General features: G+C 42.2%; 1 protein-coding gene across 10 annotated transcripts in view; it reads left to right on the top strand.

The window, feature by feature from the left end:
* The window catches only part of RUNX2 (RUNX family transcription factor 2), a gene marked incomplete at its 5' end in the record, with an annotated part of 237,289 nt that overhangs the window by 138,468 nt on the left and 75,089 nt on the right, over nucleotides 1–23,732 (top strand). For 5 of the 10 annotated variants that reach the window (XM_083606544.1, XM_083606542.1, XM_083606547.1 and 2 more), the window contains 2 exons: nucleotides 2,953–3,126; nucleotides 18,442–18,603. The exons of 2 other annotated variants lie outside the window; for them this stretch is intronic. In XM_083606544.1, the coding sequence (XP_083462670.1) occupies nucleotides 2,953–3,126; nucleotides 18,442–18,603 (336 nt within the window). The remainder of the gene's footprint in view (nucleotides 1–2,952; nucleotides 3,127–18,441; nucleotides 18,604–23,732) is intronic. 3 more of the 10 variants (XM_083606548.1, XM_083606545.1, XM_083606546.1) reach the window with 2 other exon arrangements.

The raw sequence follows: 23,732 nt of genomic DNA, 5'->3' as shown, positions 1-23,732 counted from the left end.
TTTAGTTGGAATCTCCTTTCTTGTAACTTGAGGTAATTGGTTCGGGTCCTACCCTCCAGAGCAGGAACAAATCATCTCTAGGGATGAGGGTGAAAATGTTTGTGCTTGTTCAAATGGGGGATAGGTAGAACTGGACATTGAGAGTGCAGAGGGACATGATATCAGTTCAGGAAGGCTGAAGCACCATAGGGTCAAGCACATGCATCAAAGACATTTGGAGAGAGACACCATACATAAATGTTTATAAACTGATCCTAGAAGCCTCTGATCCAAGATGGGTGAACTGGAGTGCTTGGCTTTAAAAGATGGAATAGATATAGAGGGCATATAGTGGAATGGAGAGAACCAGTGAGACATGGTTATCTCCAGATAAAAGCTCCCTAGGAAGGGCAGGGAAGGGCCTACTGGAGGATATAGAACCTAGAAGGATTCTTTCTCATCCACAGACTTGATGTGGGTGGTGCTGGTGGGCCACAGAAGTAGTTTAGTATGGACAGCATACTGGATCATCCTCCTGACAAAAATGTCCAGGGTGAAATGGGAATTGACTTCAATGGCTGTCCCATATACTGGTGTGTTTAAGTCTCAAAGAAGCAAAATGTCTAAATACCCTGTGTGACTGTGCTCTGGAATGATTGGATTTAATCTTAAGTGTCACCCAGGACCTGGTGCAAGATGTAAATGTTGAACTGATTGAGAACAGTGAACATAATGCTATGAAATCCAAGATATATGTAAGAGGATAATTGCCAAGAAAATGTAACAGTCATATTTGACTTCAAAAGAGGAAAGTGAAGAGGGTCATATCTCTTTATAGAGATTGTCCAAAGCCACAATAAAAGAAGTTCAGCTAGCATGTATATTGCAGATCAAGAAAGGTGCTGCCAGGACCAAGAGGATGCCAGCTTGATTAATGAGTAGAGTCAAAGGAGCTGTTGGAGGCAAGAAGTCTTCTTTGATAATATGGAGGTCTTTTCCCAAAAAAGAACACAAACTGTGGCAAAAGAAACACAAGCAGCAATAAGGGGTTTGAAAACCAACCAACCAACCAAAACCAAGCAAGAGAGGTGGCTGGATCTTTGGATGAGAAAGGGCGTCAAAGATGTGCTAAAGGAGGAAAGCGAGATGAGCGCTGCTACCCCAGAGTTGTCCGTGACTGGACTTAACTGTCAGGGGTCCGTTACCTTTATAGAGGAGGAAAAGGAGGTTGCAAAGGAGCTGATTGAATTTTTTTACATGCATTCTCACAATAGAAGACGCAGGGCAGGTCCCTGCACCTGAGGAACTGAGGCAAGTAGTGGTGATAAGAGATGAAGTTCGTGGCCTTATGGACTAATTTCAAACTGACAATCACTGGGTCCAGATAGTACCCACTAAAGAAAGCTATGTTAAATTGCTGATCTTCCAACAAAAAAGTAACCTATCCATAAGAGCAGCCTATATATATGAGTACTAAAAAGTAACCAATGTAGGGCAATTTTTTTAAAGGACTTCAGATTGGATCTAGGAAATTACAGTCTGGTTAGCTTAATGTCTGTTCCAGGAAAACCAGTGAGAAGCATTATTAAAGACTTAGTCTTTCAAAAAGCTTTTGACAAAATACCTCACCAAAGACTCAGAGTAAGCTTAGCAGTCATGGTTAACTGGTTAAGGAACAGGAAGCAGCAAGTAGGAATAAAAGTGCAGTTCTTCCAATGGAAGGATGTAGAAAATAAAGTCCCCTAAGGATCAGTATTGAGACATGTGCTTTTTAACTTGTTCATTAATTGTCTACAGTTAGGGGTGAAAAGTGAGGTGTCCAGGCTTGCTGATGACACCAAATTGTTAAAGTTGGTTAAAGAAAAAGCACTTATTAGAAGGTCTAAAAGGATCTCCCCAAATTGGGTGTGTGGGCTTTAAAATGGAAAATTCAAACCCATGTAAGCAAGGATAAAGTGATCCTAATTTCACTTATACCCTCCTGGGGTCTCAACTGGCAGTGATTGATATAGCTTGATGAAGATGTTGATCCTGCTGCAGAAATGGAGAATTCCATGTTAGGGATTATTACGAAAGAGATTGAAAATGAAACTGCCAATGTTATGGTGTCATTATGCTAATCTGTGGCGGGACCACACTTGGAATAGTGTGCAGTGCTGCTTGGCTCTCCTCAAACATTTGGGTCTTTTTAGTTTGGAAAAAAGTGAGTAAAATGAGGGACAAGCTCTAGGCCTATAAAATTATGCATTGTTGTGTATGGAGAAAGTCGACAGGGACCATCTCTCTCTCTCTCTCTCTCTCTCTCTCTCTCTCTCTCTCTCTCTCTCTCTCTCGTAATACTACAACCCAGGGCCATCCAATGAAGCTGAAAGTTGGAAGATTCAGGATTAGAGAAAGTGCACAGTACATAAAGTATAAGTACTGTAAATAAATAAGAATTATAAAATTTCCTCCTGCAACCAACGTGACCACCAGCCTGCATGACTTTAGAAGAGGATTAAACAAGTTCCTGGAGGATAAGGCTATGAATGACTTCTGGTCATGATGCTTCTGTGGTACCTCAACTGTCAGAGGCAGTATTGCTCTGAATATCAGGTGCTGGGCCTCCCAAGCAAGGAGAGCTCCTTCTCACCCTGTTCCTGCTTGGGGATTTCCCATAGGAATCTAGTTGGCCACTGTAAGAACAGGATCCCGGATTAGACGGGCCTTTGGCTTGATCCAGCAGAGTTCTTACGTTCACATGCAGCATTCTTGTGCTCATGTAAGCAATTTACTTACGTATAAGGAAAATGACACAAGTATATTCCATGTAGGGTTATTGTGACGGGTGAAAGAGTCTGTAGTCCACTCCTTGCACCAGTTCCAGGTTAAAGCTAAAAGTTCTTTGGTCCTTGCAGTAAAATAAAATAAAATTAATACTACATTGTTCAGTCATGCTAACAACACTTTTATTTTATGATTTGCTGTTTCCAGGGCACAGACAGAAGCTTGATGACTCTAAACCTAGTTTGTTCTCTGAGCGCCTCAGTGATTTAGGGCGCATTCCTCATCCCAGTATGAGAGTAGGGGTCCCGACTCAGAGCCCACGGCCCTCTCTGAACTCTGCACCAAGCCCTTTTAATCCACAAGGACAGAGTCAGATCACAGGTAAGAGACAGAACCATGGGCTTGTATGGGCCATGGGAATGATTGATTATAGTAGGCCTTTTATTGTTTCAAAATGTAGAAAAATAACTGTTGCAAAGTGAAAGGTATAAGCAAATGTAAGCTAGTGGGGAATAGATTTTTCTGTAGCATTCATGACAAAATCATTTAGTCTTCTTTCTTGTTTGCAGTCAAAATTGGGGGTGGGATGAAATGGAGAGGAAATTCTCGTCTTTCAGGTCTCATTCATGGAATTGGTCTACATGCATTGATAAAAATATGTAAATTTTCCAGCTATACATGTTTATTTAGGATTGCTCTTTAGGATAGTTTGCACAGCATTGTGATTCTGCGTCTCCCCCCCCCCCCACTTACCACATTTATTATGTGATATTGTGACTTCTCTCTAGCATCCATAGCTATGCATCACTGTTTCAGTAAACTATGAACCAGGCCACTTTGAGAGATGCATACATTTTATTTTCAAGCCAAGAGATTGCTTTCACTATTCAAAACAGAATGTGTGTAGGGAATGCAGAGAAAATCTAAAGCGCTGAGGTCCATATAAAAAGAAACAGCAGCAAACCTAGGCCAATTGTTACCACACACACACACACACACACACACACACACACAAACACACACACACACACACACACACACACACACACACGGTGAACTTCTCTTTGTTTATATACAATTTTATTCTAAAGATCCCAATAAAAAGTGGAAAGCCATTTTGTGGGTGTGGGGTGGGGAGCGGGAAATGTTAATGAAATGCAGCCCTTTTTTCAATGCAAGCCCCAATTTTGTTTTATCCTTTAAAAAAAGAAGGCTGAGTCTATACAGGCATGTCTTTAGTTCAGGCCCATTTACACATACTACTAGTGACATGAGTTTTTAACTGCTTCAAGCCACATTGAATGGTGCAAAGGCACTGGAAGTGCAGCGAGGCAGGCAGACAATAGGGAGATACGTTTTTTAAATTAGTAAATAAAGTGATGTGATCCTAAATTGTTGTGGTACATGTCTGAAGATCTGTATTCTGTGGTTGGAGTTCATCCTCTGGCTCCTTCCCACTTAGTTGTTGCCCAGCAGGAAGGTTAATGGCTGAGCAGACCAGACCCATCTCCTTGGCCCTGCCCATTGGAGTCTCCTGTTCATATCACAGAAAGGTGGGGTTTCGCCATGAGGAGGTGGCCATCGTTCTGCACCGAATCTTTGTTCGATTGCTATATAATACTAGACCAGTGACTGAGAACAAGTTTTCTTCCTGATTCCATATGGTGATCATTTTATGTTGTCACACGGATGGATCCTAGATTCTCCTGTAACTTTTGAAATGTCACATGCTCCTCTTGTTCACATAAATGCTTTCTGTAGAACAATCTGCTGCTGGCTTATGATTAAAAACATACCACTTTTTGTTCTGAGTCAAGAGCAGCACATTAAAAGCCTATAAATGGTAGATGCTGTTCAAATTAATGAGGGTATTGAATACTATAGAGAATGTTAGGAGTTCACAGTTCACTCTATGTAGCTAAAGAGGCAGCAGTGGAAATATTATAATATCTCTTCTAAATAAGTGCAAGTCTGCAGATGATAAGAGGTAGCACTGCTTGGCAGAACACAGCAATTTGTACTTAGAAGAACATACATTCCCTGCCAAACATTTGAAATGTGCTTTGCCTTTTTTGATAGTGATTATTTCTGCCATGCTTGAAAGTTTGCATTGAGCTGCACAACTGCATATTTCTGATGCTGCAATTTGTGCCCAAACCAAGTATACTTTTGCCACCTACTATAATCCAAAGCCTTCTGTGCTGAAATATCACTGGAAGAGGTATTCAGGAAGAAAGACACACTAGCACAAAGAGGTCTGTAAATCAGAAATCAAGTGCTTCACCAAACATCCAGTACAACTTGCATAAAATAGTATTTAATGCTTTAATTGTGGGCAGGTTTCCTCTAATGAGTCCTGTCAGTGGAAGCCCCTCCACTTTACGGCTGCCATATTTCAAAAAGTATGAACCAGGACCAGCGGCGTAGCATGGGTTGTCAGCACCCGGGGCAAGGCAAGTAATTTGCGCCCCTAACCCCTAACCTGCTGCCGCTGCCAGCTTCTTCTTGCTGCTGCCTGGGCTGGGGTATTTACGGTAAGGCAGCCACGGCGGCGGCGGGTTCGTGTCAGGTGATCTGAGGCGAGTTGCCACTCGCGCTGCCGCCCAAACGACGCCACTTGCCCGGAGGAGGAGGAGGGCAGAGAGGCGAGGAAAATGCAACATGGCCCAGCAGCTGCAGCAGCAGCGGCGGCGGCGGGGCTGTGAGGAGGGGCTGCCTGGCGCGCCCTCCGCAGCCCTGACGTGCGGGGACCGCGGCGAGCGCTGAGAGCCGCTGCCTGCCGGACGCCTTCAGCCCGGACGCGCGCACAGCTCGTCGGTTCCGCAAGACATGGGGCTCTGCTACAGCCTGCGCCCGAGGCTCTTCGGCGACTCCGGAGGCGGCGAGCGCGCCCCCCAGATGTTGCGCCCGGTGCGCCCGGCCCCCCCTGCACCCCCCACGCTACGCCACTGACCAGGACACCCTGGAAGTTGTTGATCCTGCAGGGAGAGGAGGAGTGAGAGAGGAGGAGTGAGAAAGGAGGAGTGAGAAAGTGCTCAAGCAGAAGCCCATATGCACACCATTTCTGCTAATGGGATTCTTTGAGTGAATCTCGCCCGTTGTGCCCATTAGGAGTGGTGGTGAACATGCAGAGTTTTATAGGAGAAGGTTTTTAGCTATAGAGTTCTACCAGCTCTAATCTTCATAATGTGCAATCAGTCAAGCATTTAGTCTTGCACAGGGAGTAGTAGTAGTACTCCACAATATCATGCCCAGGTAGTATTCTGGCATACCACAAAAAAAACATGCTGTGCTGAGAAATTACTCCAGAATCAGAATACTGTAATCAGAACTTTGATATTAGTTATGTTTATTGATTTTGCATTATGTCTTTATTATATAGCACTTCTCGACAGGTTCCTCCTCCTGGGGCTTCCTTGCTAAAATAGACACAAGGAAACAACACGAGGAGAGATAAATTTGATTACTTCAACTGCGGGTACTTTGGCTTAATTACAGTAGGGTATTTGGAATAATTAAGAAAAGAAATGCATCAGTTTCTACAAAGCAAACATAAACACAATTGCTTCATTTCTGATTTTTCAGTTAAATTGCTTACTTTATTCCAGGCATGCTCTTCCACAGGTAATGCATGATTTACTATAGCCTTTAGTATCCCTATCAAATCCCTTCTGAATAATGATGAAGTAGATGTTGACCCAAGTATTACATTTCATTTTCTTTCCATGTTCCACACTTCAGTCCCTACTGAATCCTTTTCAGCATGCATTTGTACTGTATTTAGATGTGCACACACATCTAGTTTATACACATTTAGTTTTCTCTCTCACACACTGTATTTATTGATAATGATTTAAAACCCTCTGCAAAACATGCAGAATCTGGCAGTGCAGATACGGATTGGTAGAAGGTCATTTTTATTCAGCAGAGGGTTGTAACTGGGGAACTGCAGAAGCAATGCCGAAAGGCCATTAAATACAAACTCTCCAATAAGGTTTGATGTTTCCTGAGGAAGTACAGACCCAAATGAAAGCCAGTACATTGATCATCAATAAAAAACCTTTTCAAATCCAAATTTTACACTGGTATGTTTGCTACTCCACCAGCCCCACCCTCACAAAACATGCCTGCATATACGACACCTCTGTCATATATTTTAGATTCCCCCCCCCCTTCTAAAATACAGCTGGCCAGGATTATTCTATATGAGACAGGAAAAGCCAAAGGCCTGGTGGTAAGAATGTGGTCAGTGTGCCTGGTGGAATTTCAGTGGAGGAGTTGTAGTAGGAAGTGTAAGTGGGAGTTAAGTGAGGTTTCATGCTCCATCACCACTATGCCAACATATGATCTATAGGCAATCTGTGACTTCAGTAACCGAAATAACAGCATGCAAAGTCAAGTGGTCTGAACCATGAGAAACAGTTTTTTAAACCTCAGCAGCACACAGTTTTCATTTCTCAGGCCTGGGGAAATACCCTATTAATTCATTATGCTTGAGTTTAAAAGATGTTTTGCTGGCGTATTTAGGACCAGATCTAGATTTTGCTCTCTGCACAGTCTGTTGCTGTGCCATGCTTCCTGATGTGGAGTGTGTGCTGTTGTCAGTTCAAGTTGTTTTGACAGTGTTATGAGCGACACCATGAAATCACATTAATTCTGTGACGGCAGCAGGGGAAATTAACAAATGGGAGAAATGTTATTTCCAAAGACTTTGGTGTGTTTAATGCATATATTCTAATTTGCATTAACACACTGAGACTTGAGGGGCTGTTGGTCATGTTGGCTGGAGCTAAAGAGGTTTTTGTGAGTTGCTGGGCTTTTCTTGTTGGTATTTAGATTGCTTTGTTTTGAAGATGTTGGTATTTTGTGATGGTTGTTTAATGGGTTTTATTGAACAGCATGTATATTTTATTGTTGTGTTTTTTTAAATTTTTTTTAATCAAAATTAAAACAAAACATATTATCCTAAAACATATCATCCTTATTTCCCCCCCGTTTTCCCTCCCTTCCCCCACAAAACCCACCCAGCCCCCCAGCTTCCCTCAGTTCCAGTCCTTGGTTTCTCTGAGAATGCTGTTTTCTGCAGGTTACAAAGTTGTATAGATCCTCAAACTATTTAGCTGATTATTATCGATAAAAAGTTTGTGAATGTTTATTCAAAGCCAGCCAAGGAGTCCAGTTCGCTTTGTTGCATCTTCAAATACTTCGTAAAGGGTTCCCATTCATCCTTAAAGTCACAGTTATCTTTGTCCCGTAGCTTGTGTGTCAGTTTTGCCAGTTCTGCATAGTCCATCAATTTTTCTTGCCATGATTCTTTAGTTGGGGTTTCTTCAGTCTTCCATCCTTGCGCAACCAGAACTCTCACGGCCGTTGTCGCAGACATGAAGATGGCTTTCACCTTTTTTGGCAGATCTTTCCCTACAATCCCTAACAAAAATGCTTCAGGTTTTTAAACAAATGTTAAATGGAACATTTTCTTCAATTTGTTGTATATCATTTCCCAAAAAATTTAAATTACATTACAATCCCACCACATATGATAATGCATTAACACACTGAGACTTGAGGGGCTGTTGGTCATGTTGGCTGGAGCTAAAGAGGTTTTTATGAGTCGCTGGGCTTTTCTTGTTGGTATTTAGATAGTTTTGTTTCAAGATGTTGGTATTTTGTGATGGTTGTTTAATGGGTTTTATTGTACGGTATGTATATTTTATTGTTGTAAGAAGGTTTGAATATACATTCTGAAGAAAATGAGGGAAATTCATGTTTGTCTATTTATGAGCTTAGGTGTTGCCATCTGTCCACCTGTCACTGGAGTACTCTATGCAACTTTGAAATTTTATACTGGTGTGTTTGCTACTCCACCATCCCTATGAAACGCCACGGTTTGGAGAATATTAACATACTATATTAATGCTGTCTAGCCAACATGGTGTTTCATGGGAATCTGTAGAGTGTTTTATGGACTCCTGTAGTTGCCTTTTCTCTCTGACCCTGTAACTGACAGGCCTCAGCCACTTCCCTGGGTGTCACGGCCCTGGGCGGATTTGTAGTCCCACCACTTTCCCCATGCTCTCCAGAACATTCTTCTTAGATTTTTGTGGGTTTTAGCCGTTTGCACAGAGTATTGTAGTCAGTAGCTGTGTTGCAGTGTTATACAGAGCAGTTGCTTATAGATGTTTGGATCTATAAGCAGACTGTCCAGAGGAGAAGAATAAAATACATTCTCAAGACTGTCGTCTCTCTGGAGTAGAGAAACAAAGGGTGCTTCAAAGTGCTCTCTTTAAATGCAAATACATGACAGTCTTGGGTTGTTGGCAACTGTCCGTTGTGACCCTTTGGGAACAAGGGTTCTGGTGGCTTGTCGCTAAAAATGTTCCCATTGTTCTTAAGGCTAGCAGTCAATTATTTCTTTTCAGAAGCTTGGAAAATATTGATTCTATAGTTTTCATTATGCATGAGAGCAGTCCATATGGAGGATCAGTAAGGACCCTTGCTTTTAGCCCTGGGGCAACTAACCTATTGCTCTGCAGATGTTGTTGGACTTCAATGCCCATCATTGCTGCTGTTGGCCAAACTGGCTTTGACTGAGAGGAAGTTCTGCAGCATCTGGAGGGCCACAAATTAGCCACTCCTGTCTTGGCCTGTCAACCTGGCTTTGCATACTGCTATAACCACTTGTTAGATTTTCAAATGGTTCCTGTTCACATGCTCATGGTTTTGCTGGTGAGGTTCAGGGAGAGAAAAGGTACACGGGAGAAAGCAATGGGAGGCAGCAAGGGTTGGAGCAAGCTTGCGCTCTGCTGTCAACCGGAGGAGCCAACTTGCTTTGTGTCACACGCCTCTGCTGATCTTTGTGGGAGAAAGCAAGTCGGTTGTAAAGAGCAACACAACTGTAATCATGCCCCAAGTATGGTTAACTCCCCATGGAGACTTGCCTGGCACCTACCCTGATTTTGCTTCAATGTCAGGCAAACACTCTTAATCTATTATTTGAAGATGCACCTGTTTACACAGGCATTCCCTTGACCTCTTGACTCTAATTACTGCTTTAATTGCTGTACTTATCTAATGGAATTTTATCACCTATTTTAATAATGGATGCTTACTTTTTAATATTTTAATGGGGTTCTTTTGTTGTATATACAGTGGTACCTCGGTTTAAGAACATCCCTATTTACAAACTATTCAGTATAATAACTCTGCAAAACTGGAAGTAGTGTCCTGGTTTGCGAACTTTACCTCGGTCTACGAACGGAAGCCGGATGGTGGAAGGGCACCGGTGGCGGGAGGCCTAATTGGGAAAGCGCGCCACGGTTTAAGAACGGTTTCGGTTTATTTTCATTTTTTTTTAATAATCTTTATTAATTTAAATTACACACTTATACAAAGAATTTACAATCTCATACTACAAAAAGAAAATTAAAGAAAAACAATTAAGAAAAAAGAAAATAAGAAAATACAGAGAAAAGAAAGAAGAAAAAGCAAATTTATGTACATAAAAAATTAATCTTCCTAATTAATACTTAATTAAACACTTAAATAAAAAAGACTTCTAAGAAAACGAGTCTTCCAATCATTCGGTTTTGCTTTAAGAACAGACTTCCGGAACGGATTAAGTTCGTAAACCGAGGTACCACTGTATATATATATATTTATGTACTTTAATTATAGTGTATTTTGTATTGATCTTGGGGTTTTTAGTACGTGCATGTTTATTCCTCTACATGGTCTCCCTTGGGAGGCTTTCTCCTTCCTTGGAGGCTTTTAAGCAGAGGTTGGAAGACCATCTGTCATGGATGCTTTAGCTGAGATTCCTGCATTGCAGAGGTTGGACTAGATTGGGGTCCCTTCCAGCTCTATGATTCTATATATAATCATTCTTCCAGTTGCTGGTTCAAAGTACACAGCATACTCTGTCCTCTTTCTTTCATCCACTCTGCACAGATTCACCTGGGACATCTCGTCTTTCTTACCTGCTCACCTGTCTCCTTTGTGCCTTTGTATGGACCTGTGTGACAGAATGGTCAGGTGTCTGTTTTTACTTTACAGAGGACTGTCCTCTGTTTTAAAGGGCTCTCAGAGGCGTGCTCTGCTTGAGGACTGTCTGGCCCAAGTCTGGTTTAAAGATAAACAACTATAAAAAGGGAGATCAGGAGCCCTCAAGTTGCCCATCAACAGTTAGCAGTGCTTGGTTAGCAAATTGAACAGGCATACCAGTCAGCTGGTGCTTTCCCAGCTATGATGAGATGCTTTGCATTTCTATTTAAATTATCTAGAAAATATTTCTAAATTTGCACTCACACTTTTCCTCATGGAAACTGCTGTTTCGAAATATTCCGCATTGTGTCACCTCTCAGAAGTTGGTATGTTGGCGGCCATTTCATGACATCTCAGCAGCTTGACCACACCTGTGAAAGTGCTGCAGGTAGGCAGAGAGGCAACAAGCGGTTTAAAAATTAGTTGAAGGGACACTAGAAAGACTATTATGAGTTCAACTTGAATTTGTGTCTGCTTATGTGAAGCACTAAAGAGAGTGTGACTTTTGTGCAACAGCCGTCACTCCCACCCTGCCTGCATGTTGATTGAGCCTCTTTGAATAAAACAGTGAAGGCAAGGGTCGCCTAACTTGCAAGCCTGTAATAACAGTAAACTCATGGAAGAAATGAATAAGCAATCTTTGACATTTCCTGTTCTAATAGAACCTACATGGTAGGGAATTTGCAGTTTGCATATTATTTAAGGCTTCACCCCTTTAGCTACTTGTTGCAGCCAAGCTATGCATGAAGCTAAGCAATGAAGTGAGCAACATGCCTCCCTATGCTATGAAGTTTTTGTCTGTCTCATGCAGGGGGAGCAGAAATGTTTACAGAAGGAGGGCTGCTGTTAGTAATCACCCCCAAATAATTTTAATGGCCCTGTTTTGCTGTTCAGAAACTAATAGTTTTCTCCACTGGTTAGTCTGCTTTTGACTATCTGCTATATAGGGCAGAGGAAGGCTGGGTGAGTCGCAGGCTATTTTCTTGCTCCTCTAGCATCTGTAGGTGCTTTGCCCTCCTCCCATGTCGGCACTGAGCATTCCTCTGGGCAAAACCAGTCTCCTTCCGATTAAACAGCTCTGGGGGTTCTTGCGTTTTCTTTGCCTTTAACAAGTGGGAAAGCATGCTGTGCTTGTCAGAACTCATGATGATTTGTCAGTGAGCTTGGAGCTTCTGGCCCACAGAGACCCACACGCGACTGGGTCTCACAGACACAGCACTTGAAATAGCAAGAGAATAAGGACAGGGGAAAGCCACCTGAACAATTCCCCAGTGGCCGTTACTCTCTTTATATTACACAGCTAAATAAATGCATGTCTTTGGCAAAGTAGACATCCAAGCGAAGTAGACATGCATGCAAAATGCAATGCCTGCAAAACTTGCTGTACAATGCTATTCTTTTAGAACAACTTCACACAGTACATTTATATCAGTTAATTGGCAGATATCTAGAGACGTAAGTTACATGGATCTCTCAGTCTATCTATAAACCTTGAGTGGTTCTGTTTGGTTCGATTCTAAACAGCTATATTGAACCTTAACATCTATACATCATCAGGGGCCTGGCCACACAGTCACAAACAGGTGTGTCCCATCTTCAGTGTTGCCATATGGCAACACTTCCATTCTTCAGGCACAACCCAGTACTATATTTATGCCCTAGAATTAATCTGTAGGGAACACACGGCTCCCAGATCATTTAGAGGGCCACAAGTTCCCATGCCCCACAACAATGGTTTGAGGGATAGGGGAAAGAGTCTTGTTTGCTATTCACGCACATATTTAAAATTTTTAGATAAATGTGTGCTCCAGATGGGAGAGAGCACAGATTCTAAAGAATACAAAGCAATTAAAAATGAAGATTTAACAAAATAGCTGAATAGGGTGGTGCTGACTTTTCTTTATGACTTTAAAAAAATAGGGTGGGGATGAACACTCCATTGCAGGAGGTCAGAAGTGGTCAGGGTTAGGAATTTTTGTGCTAATAAGAGACCATGCTATAAATCAAGACGTCCACAGTTCACATTTTGGCTCTGCCATGATTTCATTCAGAGGCCTCAGGCAAGATGCTCTCTGTCAGCTTCAGCCCCCAACACAAGCACCAACCTGCACTGTGTGTGTGTGTGTGTAATAATACTGGCTTGCCTTACAACAGGGCTAGGGAACCTACGAGTCTTGCACTCCCCTCAGCCCCAACCATCACAGCCAATAGTCAGGGGTGCTGGGCTGGTGGCTCAGAGGTTCCTCATTCCTGCCTAAGAGGGTTGTTGTAAGGACTGCAGCTCGATACGGCATGTGAAGCTCTTTGTATGTTTGAAATAAATATTAAGTATGGAAGCTAGAAAAACAGGTGTATACCAACAGTAGTATAGTAGGAAAAAATGTAATAATGAACAATAACAAATCAAAGCAGAATCACCACAAAGTCTAAGCCAGTTTAGTTCCACCTCCTTTGGCATGTTTGCCCTGCTCAGCCCTGCCACTCCTCTATCCCAGTTGCTGAGCCACAACAGCCATTGACCTCCCTCTGGTGCAGGTTGGGAGGATGAGCAGAAGCAGCTCCCTGCCCTGGGAATGAGCTATTCCATTGGGGAAAGCTTCTCGCTGCTTCCCAGCTAGTTGGAAATTTTGGTCTCCCCCCCCCCCCCCGCAGCAACCTGTCACATGGAGCACATGCCCCCTTTTGCTGCCCCCCCCAATCCATTCCTGGTGCACAGATGACACATATCATACTGAAAACAGATTTGACCCGTAATTTATGCTGGATGTCCCAATGAAGAATGAATGAAGAAGTCCACTATCTGAAGCCTTACACTGGAAATCATCAGATATTTCCCTTGTCTGTGAAGAATCAAGTGTGCAGCAAGGTACCAGTCAGGAGACGGTAGCATCCATCTGTTGTCAGAAGGGCTATGATGGCTGTCTGTCAACTGCCATGACTGCAGCCGCCAGGGGACAGGGCACAGAAGCTACGTCAAGGCTGATGCACACACTGGGCTGACATGCTGCTTGAGGTGAGGTCGGCTCCACTTTGTCATTCTCTCATTCACACTCATTCTCCATGAATAAACTTGTGCCTGCTCCCAGGGCACATGCCCCAGCCTTCGGAGAGCAAAAGGTTCCCCCCTAGAAAAATAGGTGTCTGTACTCACCATGAAGTGGTTGCAGTGAGTGCCACACTTTTTAACAACAACAAAAAGAGGGGCCAGTACTGCGTACACTTGAGCACCCCGGGGGGGGGGGGGGGGCTTCTCCTTCCTGGTTCTTTGGGAGAACATCAACTTCTGTACCTCTTTCTGCCACACGCATTCACACAGAAACATCAGCACTCCTGTGTTGCATTGAGAAAGAGAGTTATCTAACACTGTCTCTTCTTTAGTGTTCCACACAGCCAACACAGTCCAGTCACTCACACAGAAAACAAAGTGGAAAATGTAGTAAGATCCCTCCCTAGTGACCAGAGTTAACCAATCCCACGAGAGTTACTGGGGAACATTCCAGAATTAAATGCACAGCAATGCATTTAAGCATTCCCAATTTAAGTAAAATAAATCACTATACTTAACATCCTGCGGTGCAATTTAGATTCCTATATGGTCTTTATTTGGCTTGAAGTCATAATGAGAATACACAGTTTGGACCTCAGTGTCTTGTGGGTCCCTAAAATCCCTTTAAATGCTTGTTGCGGCCCATTGCTAATTTGTCAGCTTGCTTTCGTTGCCCAGAATAATTCTCTGCCAAATCAGAGGAACATCTGTTAAAAAATAATGTAAAATTATTTACATTTCTCTAGATAGTTTGTTGTGTTATTGTTGTGCTGTAAAATAACATGCAGTTAAGAGTAAATATAATGGCGGTCCCTACGCGTTTGAAGAAGTTCACTGCATTTAGAAAGCACCCGTTTGACTTTGGAGTGGTGTTTTTTCTTGGTCAAGCATTTTTATGAGATAGCCCTACTGTAAATTAAATCCTAACAAAATTAAAATGAAAGGCTTCCCTGCCTCCTTCATATATCTGATATACAGTTATTTTTTGCTTTGGGAAGTATCAGAGTTCCAGACATCTCTTCAAACAAATCATGTCTTAACAGGGGGAGGGGGGGAATGGCGGAAACATCAAGGTTTTTCTATACAGAAGGGGAGAAAGAGGATTTTGTTATAATTAGATGAATTTCCTGACAAGGGTTTGTTTCTTCTGCCATCTAGTATCATATTACTATTTTACAAAACAGAGGCTGGAAACCTCTGTTCAAAGATACAGTTAAGCCAGAATTGGTTTGCTGCTTTACAAAGAGTAGAAAGTACGAGTATCTAGACTGATACGTGTTTACTATGCCCATAAGACTCCAGAGGCACAGATGTCAGAAAGCAATTTCTCTTAAAGTAGGATATAGAATCATAGAATCATAGAGTTGGAAGAGACCACAAGGGCCATCGAGTCCAACCCCCGGACAAGCAGGAAACACCATCAGAGCATATGGTTTGTCAAGCCTCTGCTTAAAGACCTCCAAAGAAGGAGACTCCACCACACTCCTTGGCAGCAAATTCCACTGTCGAACAGCTCTTACTGTCAGGAAGTTCTTCCTAATGTTTAGCTGGAATCTTCTTTCTTGTAGTTTGGATCCATTGCTCCGTGTCCGCTTCTCTGGAGCAGCAGAAAACAACCTTTCTCCCTCCTCTATGTGACATCCTTTTATATATTTGAACATGGCTATCATATCACCCCTTAACCTCCTCTTCTCCAGGCTAAACATGCCCAGCTCCCTTAGCCGTTCCTCATAAGGCATCGTTTCCAGGCCTTTGACCATTTTGGTTGCCCTCCTCTGGACACGTTCCAGTTGGTCAGTGTCCTTCTTGAACTGTGGTGCCCAGAACTGGACACAGTACTCCAGGTGAGGTCTGACCAGAGCAGAATACAGTGGCACTATTACTTCCCTTGATCTAGATGCTATACTCCTATTGATGCAGCCCAGAATTGCATTGGCTTTTTTAGCTGCCGCGTCACACTGTTGGCTCATGTCAAGTTTGTGGTCAACCAAGACTCCTAGATCCTTTTCACATGTAGTGCTCTCAAGCCAGGTGTCACCCATCTTGTATTTGTGCCTCTCATTTTTTTTGCCCAAGTGCAGTACTTTACATTTCTCCCTGTTAAAATTCATCTTGTTTGTTTTGGCCCAGTTCTCTAATCTGTCAAGGTCGTTTTGAAGTGTGATCCTGTCCTCTGGGGTGTTAGCCGCCCCTCCCAGTTTGGTGTCATCTGCAAATTTGATCAGGATGCCCTTGAGTCCATCATCCAAGTCGTTGATAAAGATGTTGAATAAGACCGGGCCCAAGACAGAACCCTGTGGCACCCCACTAGTCACTCTTCTGATATATTTTTGATTTGTAAGCAATATAAAGTAAACAACATAAATGTTGAAGAGGAAATCCTGTTTTCATCAGTAAATCGCTAGATAACATTGCAAAAGAACCTGTTTGCCAACTTCATTGTATTCTTCCTTCTCTTACCCACTGCAACCCAGATAAATATAGATCTATGTAGAAAATACATATTAAGAATCATTCAGTTCAAAGCAGGGCATTGGTGCTGTGGTCTAAACCACTGAGCCTCTTGGGCTTGCCAGTCAGAAGGTTGGTGGTTTGCATCTGCATGACGGGGTGAGCTCCTGTGGCTCTGTCCCAGCTCCTGCCAACCTAGCAGTTTGAAAGTGTGCCAGTGCATGTAGATAAATAGGTACCGCTTCGGCGGGAAGGTAAACGGTGTTTCCATGTGCTCTGGTTTTTGTCATGGTGTCCCGTTGTGCCAGAAGCAGTTTAGTCATGATGGCCACATGACCTGTGAGATGAGCACCACAACCCCAGTCACTTTTGACTGGACTTAACTGTCCAGGGGTCCTTTACCTTTACCTTTATTTAGTGGGTATTGCCAGGGGGAATCCCCTTTGGAGTTCTTTGTGGAAACCAGGGTGGTGTATATCAGCCTTATGCTGAGTTATAGGTACAGTAATGGAGCATACATCCAGAAATGACTTTCCCCCCAGTCAAATAACTAGAGGAATTAATGGCACATTCTTATCTGAATGACTTTTGTGGCAGATCACCTTCTTTGCTTGCACGAGGTCCCAGACTCAGTTCCCAGTATCTCTGGGGGGGGGGGGGGGCTGCACAGACCCTTGTCTGAATCCCTGGTGAAGTCCCACCAGGCAGCCTTTATAGGCACGACTGAGTGAGAGGACTCTGTGGAAACACTTCCGGCCATGCGGGAAGGCCTTTCGTATTATGTTGATAACTTCCCCACCATCTTCCACCCTCAAAGGAAATAACTCAAGATAATATTGATACTAACAGAGCTTTCAGCTAGCAGCAGAAGAGCAAAATAAAATGTGGCTGGTTAAATTGTAATAGTGCCCGCAGTCTGTGTATATACTGTATATGTGCATGATGGAGAACTTGCTTAGCCTTGTGTTTTACTTAATTTTTCACAGTTCCTTAAACTGCTTGAAGAGGCAAGCCACATTTTTAGTGGAAAGACAATTTGCTGTGGTAGAAACTTCAAATCTGTTTATGTTTGGGCATATTATTATATGATTTTTTAAAGAAAATATTTGATTAATAACAATACGTAGCAAAAAACATTGTACATCAAACATCCTTGCTTCTCATACAAAATTTGAATTAGCAGCAATATAAGTTAAAGTATGCTTTTGCATGATCTAGAATGTTTTTTGCTTTTATCTTATTTTGTCACATGATCCAGCTTTTGGATGGAGCATTCATTTCCAAAACATTGCTACTAGTTTGATTTTGCATTGTAGCTTTCCCCAGGAATCCTGGCTGAAGATAGGTTTCCAAGAAGTTAGATATTTTCCCCAGAGGGTTGTCTTTAAGTGGGAGCGGAAAGCCTAGACTTTTGCCTCTCTTATCTCCACACTGTAGTTCTTCTAATATAAATTATTCTGCCGAGATACGAGTTAGTTCTTTTGGATAAAAGTGTTCTTCCATTTGGAGATCTACAGTATCCATGTTGCGAGTAAACTCTGTCAGAAGATTCAAGATATCAAACACTTCTGGAACAGTGACTGAACCTAACTCTGAAATCTCTTCTCTCAGCTTCTCTGTGGTCCTGAAGATGTTCACATCAGTTTTCCCAGTAATCAGCAATTTTCTCCACAATTACTTGCACTTTCCATCATCTCCTTGCACATCCTTTCTCAATGAATATTTAATGGAAATCTTGGCTAAATGAACACCCCTATGGAACATCCTTATTCTCTCACCCAGATCTGATCTAGGAGAGGTTAGCACCCCTGCTGGAGCCATTGCTTTGACAATCCAATTCCAATGTCTTCAGTCGCAATTGTATACATACTCACCTGGGAGTACGTTTAAATGAACTCACGGGGACGTACTCAGGGTAGGCATGTATAGGATCCCACTGTTGCTTTCATTCCTTGGAAGACTCACTAATTCTGCCGCTTCCAAACAGCATTAGATAGGCCATGGAGACATTAAGAAAACACAACCCAAATGTTTGGAGTTTTTACTTGCTCATTCTCATTCTTTGTGAGAAAACGGTGCTTAGGCTTTCTAATTTCACCAGCTGCTCCTCTTGACAAGTCTTTCATTTTAAATTATTTTCTCTTTTGTTTTGTTTTTAGACCCCAGACAAGCACAGTCATCCCCTCCATGGTCCTATGACCAGTCTTACCCTTCCTACTTGAGCCAGATGACTTCACCCTCCATTCATTCCACAACCCCCCTGTCCTCCTCAAGAGGCACGGGGCTTCCAGCCATCACCGATGTGCCCAGGCGGCTCTCAGGTAAAGACCATGTTTGAACTCCACTAGTTATCTCAGGTAGAAGCAGGGAAGGCTAAGGCTGCTTAAAAGGGACATACCTATTGCAGTGTTTTTGCTCTCATTTGTAGGTTAGCAAAAACTGTTGGGGTTGCTGTATGAGCTCCCCCCATTAAAAACAACAACCTGTCTTCCTTTGGCCTTGTGGTTTGAATGTCTGATGATCCCTTGAAGGCACAATATCTCATGGCTCTGCTTCACGCTGTATTCAGCTGGGGTTTCTTTGCCCTGTGTGGGTTACGTAAACAGCTTTACGTTTTCTTTCTTTTTGATGAAAGCCTTGCTTCACTCCCATAAATTAGTTCGTTCATTATAGCCAAAAGTCTCCATAACTGGAATAGCTTGGTACAAGGCTCACATTCATTCCTCTAAAGGCAATAGTTTGAGAAAGCTGCTTAGCTTAGTCATTGTGTCCTTCAGATCCATATCAGCACCTGCATTATTAAGGGGTAGAATGCAGTTATAGAATGGATTAGACAAATTGTCTCATGAAAAAGGAAGCAAAATATCTGTGGAAATACACAACACAGTCCTGTACATGCTTCCTGAGAAGTAAATTACATTGAGTTCAGCGGGGTTATTACTCCCAGGTAAGTCAGTATCGAATTGCAATGTAAATACAATTGACCTGCGAGGAGTGAATTTACAGGGAACGAGGCAGAGGGCCTTCTCGGTGGTGGTGTCCACCCTGTGGAAAGCCCTCCCATCAGATGTCAAAGAGATATACAACTATACAACTTTACAAAGACATCTGAAGGCAGCCCTGTATCAGGAAGTTTTTAGTGCCGAGTGTTTTGCTGTGCGTTTATTATGTTGGAAGCCGCCCAGAGTGACTGGGGCGGAGTGCTATTATTATTATGAGTAGTAGTGGTAGTAGTAGTAGTTTATGCACTCTGTGATCCATCTCTAGGTAAAACAGTCTTCATGCTGTATTGTAATGCAACATACCGTGGCATATCGTCATCTACTGTATTTTATCATATGTGGTGAACCTAAACAAAGGGTGGCGATCCTGCTACCTGCTACCCTGAAGCTCTAAAGAGACAGTTGTGGAAACAGAGTTGTAGCTCATCTGCCTGAACTATGTGTAACATAAGGGGAACACTATGATTCATTATTAAGGTGTGCAGAATGTAGACTGTCCTCATCCCTACATCAAGTTTGCAAGGCTCAGTGATTGTCTCCCACACTCTCGTCTCATACACCTGTTTGACTCCCAGCCAGCTAAGTGAACACCTAGCTTGTTTTTCCCTTCTCTAAAAAGCTCAATGCTATAAAAAAATGTTAACTTCACTTCACTGAATCTCTGACAGGCTGAACGCCAGCCAAGATACCTATACAATTTGATTAGCTTGATTTCTTTCATTTCTTTTATCTTAGGGATGGATAATCCCCCCCACGCAAAAAACAGCCCATCCTTTTCATCTTAGCTATTTAGTGTTCCATCAAACATTAGGATACATGTCCAAATTAGACAGATTTGAATTCATGACTTCTGGAAACACCAGCCAGCCATTTCTGTCTTCTAATTGTGAAACTTGTTTTTGTTTGAACTGAGCCCCAAATGCTTGGTTTTAGCTTTCAACCGTATTCATTTAGTTCATGTCTCCTGGTAGCCTGTATCGGGTTGGGCTGTCAAGTCAGTTATTTTTGCAGCGTTGCCACTGGCAATACCTGCGGGGTACGGCTTGGCTGGGGCCGCAGCAGCTGTGGGAGCTTCTTGCCCTGCAGCCCTGGTTTGTCAGGATGCATTCAGACCTGAGTGCCTAACATGCGGAAGAGCCAGAGTGCTTAGAAGTCCTCCTATCAAAGCAGAAGAAGCCAGAAGCAAGCCAGTTCTCACCCTTGTCCGACCCATACCTTTCGGGGGGAACGTTGATTCTTCTGTGTGGGTCTCTTCACCATATATTTTCCCCCTTTCCAAAAGAAGGGGGGGATGAATGCGGAGCTCACAAAGCAGGGTTGTGAGTTTCATGGAGCAGGGAGCATCACAGAACTACACCAAAAGCAAGTCAGGATTGACTTTTTAAAAACAGAGAACAGGTATTTGTAAAATCTGAAATGATACAAATTCCAGAGTAGATAAACAGAGTTCACAAAGGGGGGGGGGTGGCGGACGGGTGAGGAAAGCATATATTTGACCCCACTTCCATCTTTTTTTACTGCCAGCATTTATTATTTAAAAGTGCCTAATATGCAAGAGGGGATGCAAAATCAGGAGACAAAATGAGAGAGAAGCTGGAGGAAAAGAGGGAACTATAAGTGCAAGAAGAAAGATGGCATTCTGGTAATTTCTTAAAGTGGAACAAAGACGAGGCCAGCTTAATATTTTAAAAATAGGAATTTCCACATATAAGAAGCCATAAGAAAGAAAGCATAGAGATGAGAAAAACCCTCACAAAGTTTAATAAGAATATTAATGGTTGTTGGACACTGGGGATCAAAAGGAGAACAGAGAGAAAGAAACCAATATAAATAAGGAACAAGGCCAGGAAGAAGCAGCCATTCAGATGTTGCACAGGTAGGTTTTCACATTTATTAACTTACTATGGAAACACTTGTGTCATTTGTGGTTTGTACTGCTAACATTGGCGCCATCTCTGGGGGCTCTGGGGTGCCAAGGCACCACTAAACGTTCACTGTTGGTGCCCGGCCGGGCGACTCAACACATCACATGTATGACACATCACATGCTGCGCCCCCAGGTGATGTCACATATGCAACGGGCATGACGTCACACATGCTCACTGGGCAGCCCCAATGTGGGATGGAACCCGTCGCGCCTGCCTGCTAATGTCAACTTCTGACATTAACACTGTGGTGAGGGGAAAGCACCAGGACTAGTAAATCCTGTTCCACTATGGCAGTGTTAGAAGAGGCTCTAAGACTTGTTCAGATTTACTCCTATTCCTGATAGTGATTACAATATTTATTGGGAAACTTAGGTATATTTATAACAATATTGGGTTGCTGTTTTTAAATTCGTTTCAAATAAAACAAGAGCTTGGGCTATTCTCCCTATTAAATATCATGATACCTTCCCACCACAGCTCCCATGCATCCTCTTTCACTTCAGATGCCTGGGGACATGCCAAGAAGCTTCCAATGTGTGAAGCAGCTCTTCTTGGGGTCTCATTCTGCCACTGTGTTGGCCACCTGCCTTGGTGCTCAGCAACTTCATATTCAGTCCCAATCGTTGAACTAACCTGCTCTACCTACTCATCCAGTAGCTTGTGTTATTTGCTTGATCCCTGTCCTTCATTCTCTGTCATTTTCCATCAGTAGAAGCACTTCAGAGTTATACTGGGAAGGGAAAAGAAACTCTCTTATATGCAGACTCTTGCACAATCCTGGCCTACATTGCTTCTGTTAGCATGGTCCCTCTCAGGTGGGTGCCATTGCCATTCTAAGGGAACCAGAGGGGTGCTCATGGTGAGAAAAATAGCACTGTGTATGCATAACAGAAAACAATGTGCTGCTGGTTTAGTGAAAACTAAAAGGTTCATTCAGAGCTATAGTAACCTGGATAGCCATAGTGTTGCAACATAAGATAGATCAATTTTATTTTGTTGAACTGTGAAGCTCCAGAATAAAGCAAGAATCTTTAAAATGATACATCTGGCAACCACAGTGTGTGTATATATAGTTTGGAAAAATGTTATGGTGTTTGTGTGCTCGTATGTGAACAAACTATGAACTTACAGATGCATGTGAACAATTAGAGTCCTTGTACATTTGTCAGGGAGGAAGTATAGGAAAGCTAATGGAATCCAGTCCAGTAAAAACTAAAGTAAAGGGGAGAATTTTGGCCCCAGTGAAATAAAGAAAAGTTCTGGAGTTGATTTCAGTGGAGCCAGAATGTCACCCAAAGTTTGCCCTTAGTAGTCAGTAATGTACAAGTTGGTCACAGCTTGGCTGTTAAATGTGACTGAATTTTAATTGTTGTTTAATCCTTCCTATTTTGGACCAATAAAAACCAGTGTTAAACTGTACATGTTTGAAGAGATTTTTTTTTATAAAAAAAGATAGGTGATGAGAATACACCTGAGCTTGTCACGTTTTAACATTAACTTACCAAACTTCAAGGATTTTTATTAATATTTCAATTGACCTTTTATCTGGGGATTTTCAACCATATTTATGTTATGATTACACAATACACTTTTAAAAAAACAAACACAAAAACGCTCCCGTAGTTTTTTTAATCTCTCATGACATCACTAGTGCATTGTATTTTTTTTTATAATATATTTATTAAAGTTTTCAAATAAAGCATATATTAGATAAGCACTTATCATTGTCCATTTAACATCTCTCAATTGTTACATGGGACTCCCCCACACCTCCCGCATACACTTACATCATTATTAAATTAATTTCAAACAAATTATCATTTAACTCATCTTAATTAATAATCTTAATTTGGTTTGACATATAATTCAGCCTTAAATCTAATTTAATGGTAGACAATTGTCTGCACTGGCATCCAATTCAGCACTCAGCCAAATTACAATATTTTTGTAAATAAATCTTAAATTTCCTCCAGTCTTCTTCCATCCTTTCTTCTCCCTGGTCTCGAATTCTGCCGGTCATCTCGGCTAATTGCATATAGTCCATCAGTTGCATCTGCCATTCTTCCACAGTGGGTAGCTCCTGAGTTTTCCAATTCTTGGCAATTAATATTCTTGCTGCTGTTGTTGCGTACAAAAAGAATGTTCTGTCCTCTTTTAACACACTCTGGCCGACAATACCCAGGAGAAAGGCCTCTGATTTCTTAGTAAAGGTGTATTTAAACACCTTTTTTAATTCATTATATATCTTCTCCCAAAAGGCCTTCACTCTAGGGCAGGTCCACCAGAGGTGAAAAAATGTTCCTTCATTTTCCTTACATTTCCAACATTTGCTATCAGACGAATGGTATATTTTAGCCAGTTTAACAGGGGTCATGTACCATCTATACATCATTTTCATCACATTTTCCTTCAACGCATTACATGCAGTGAAGTTCAGCCCAGAGGTCCACAACCTTTCCCAATCTTCAAACATAATATTATACCCAATATCCTGCGCCCATTTTATCATTGTTGATTTTA

The sequence above is a fragment of the Podarcis filfolensis genome (assembly GCF_964270895.1).
Source record: "Podarcis filfolensis genome assembly, chromosome: 3".
In the NCBI taxonomy this organism is placed as follows: Eukaryota; Metazoa; Chordata; class Lepidosauria; order Squamata; family Lacertidae; genus Podarcis; species Podarcis filfolensis.
This window is presented reverse-complemented; position numbering and strand designations above follow the sequence as displayed.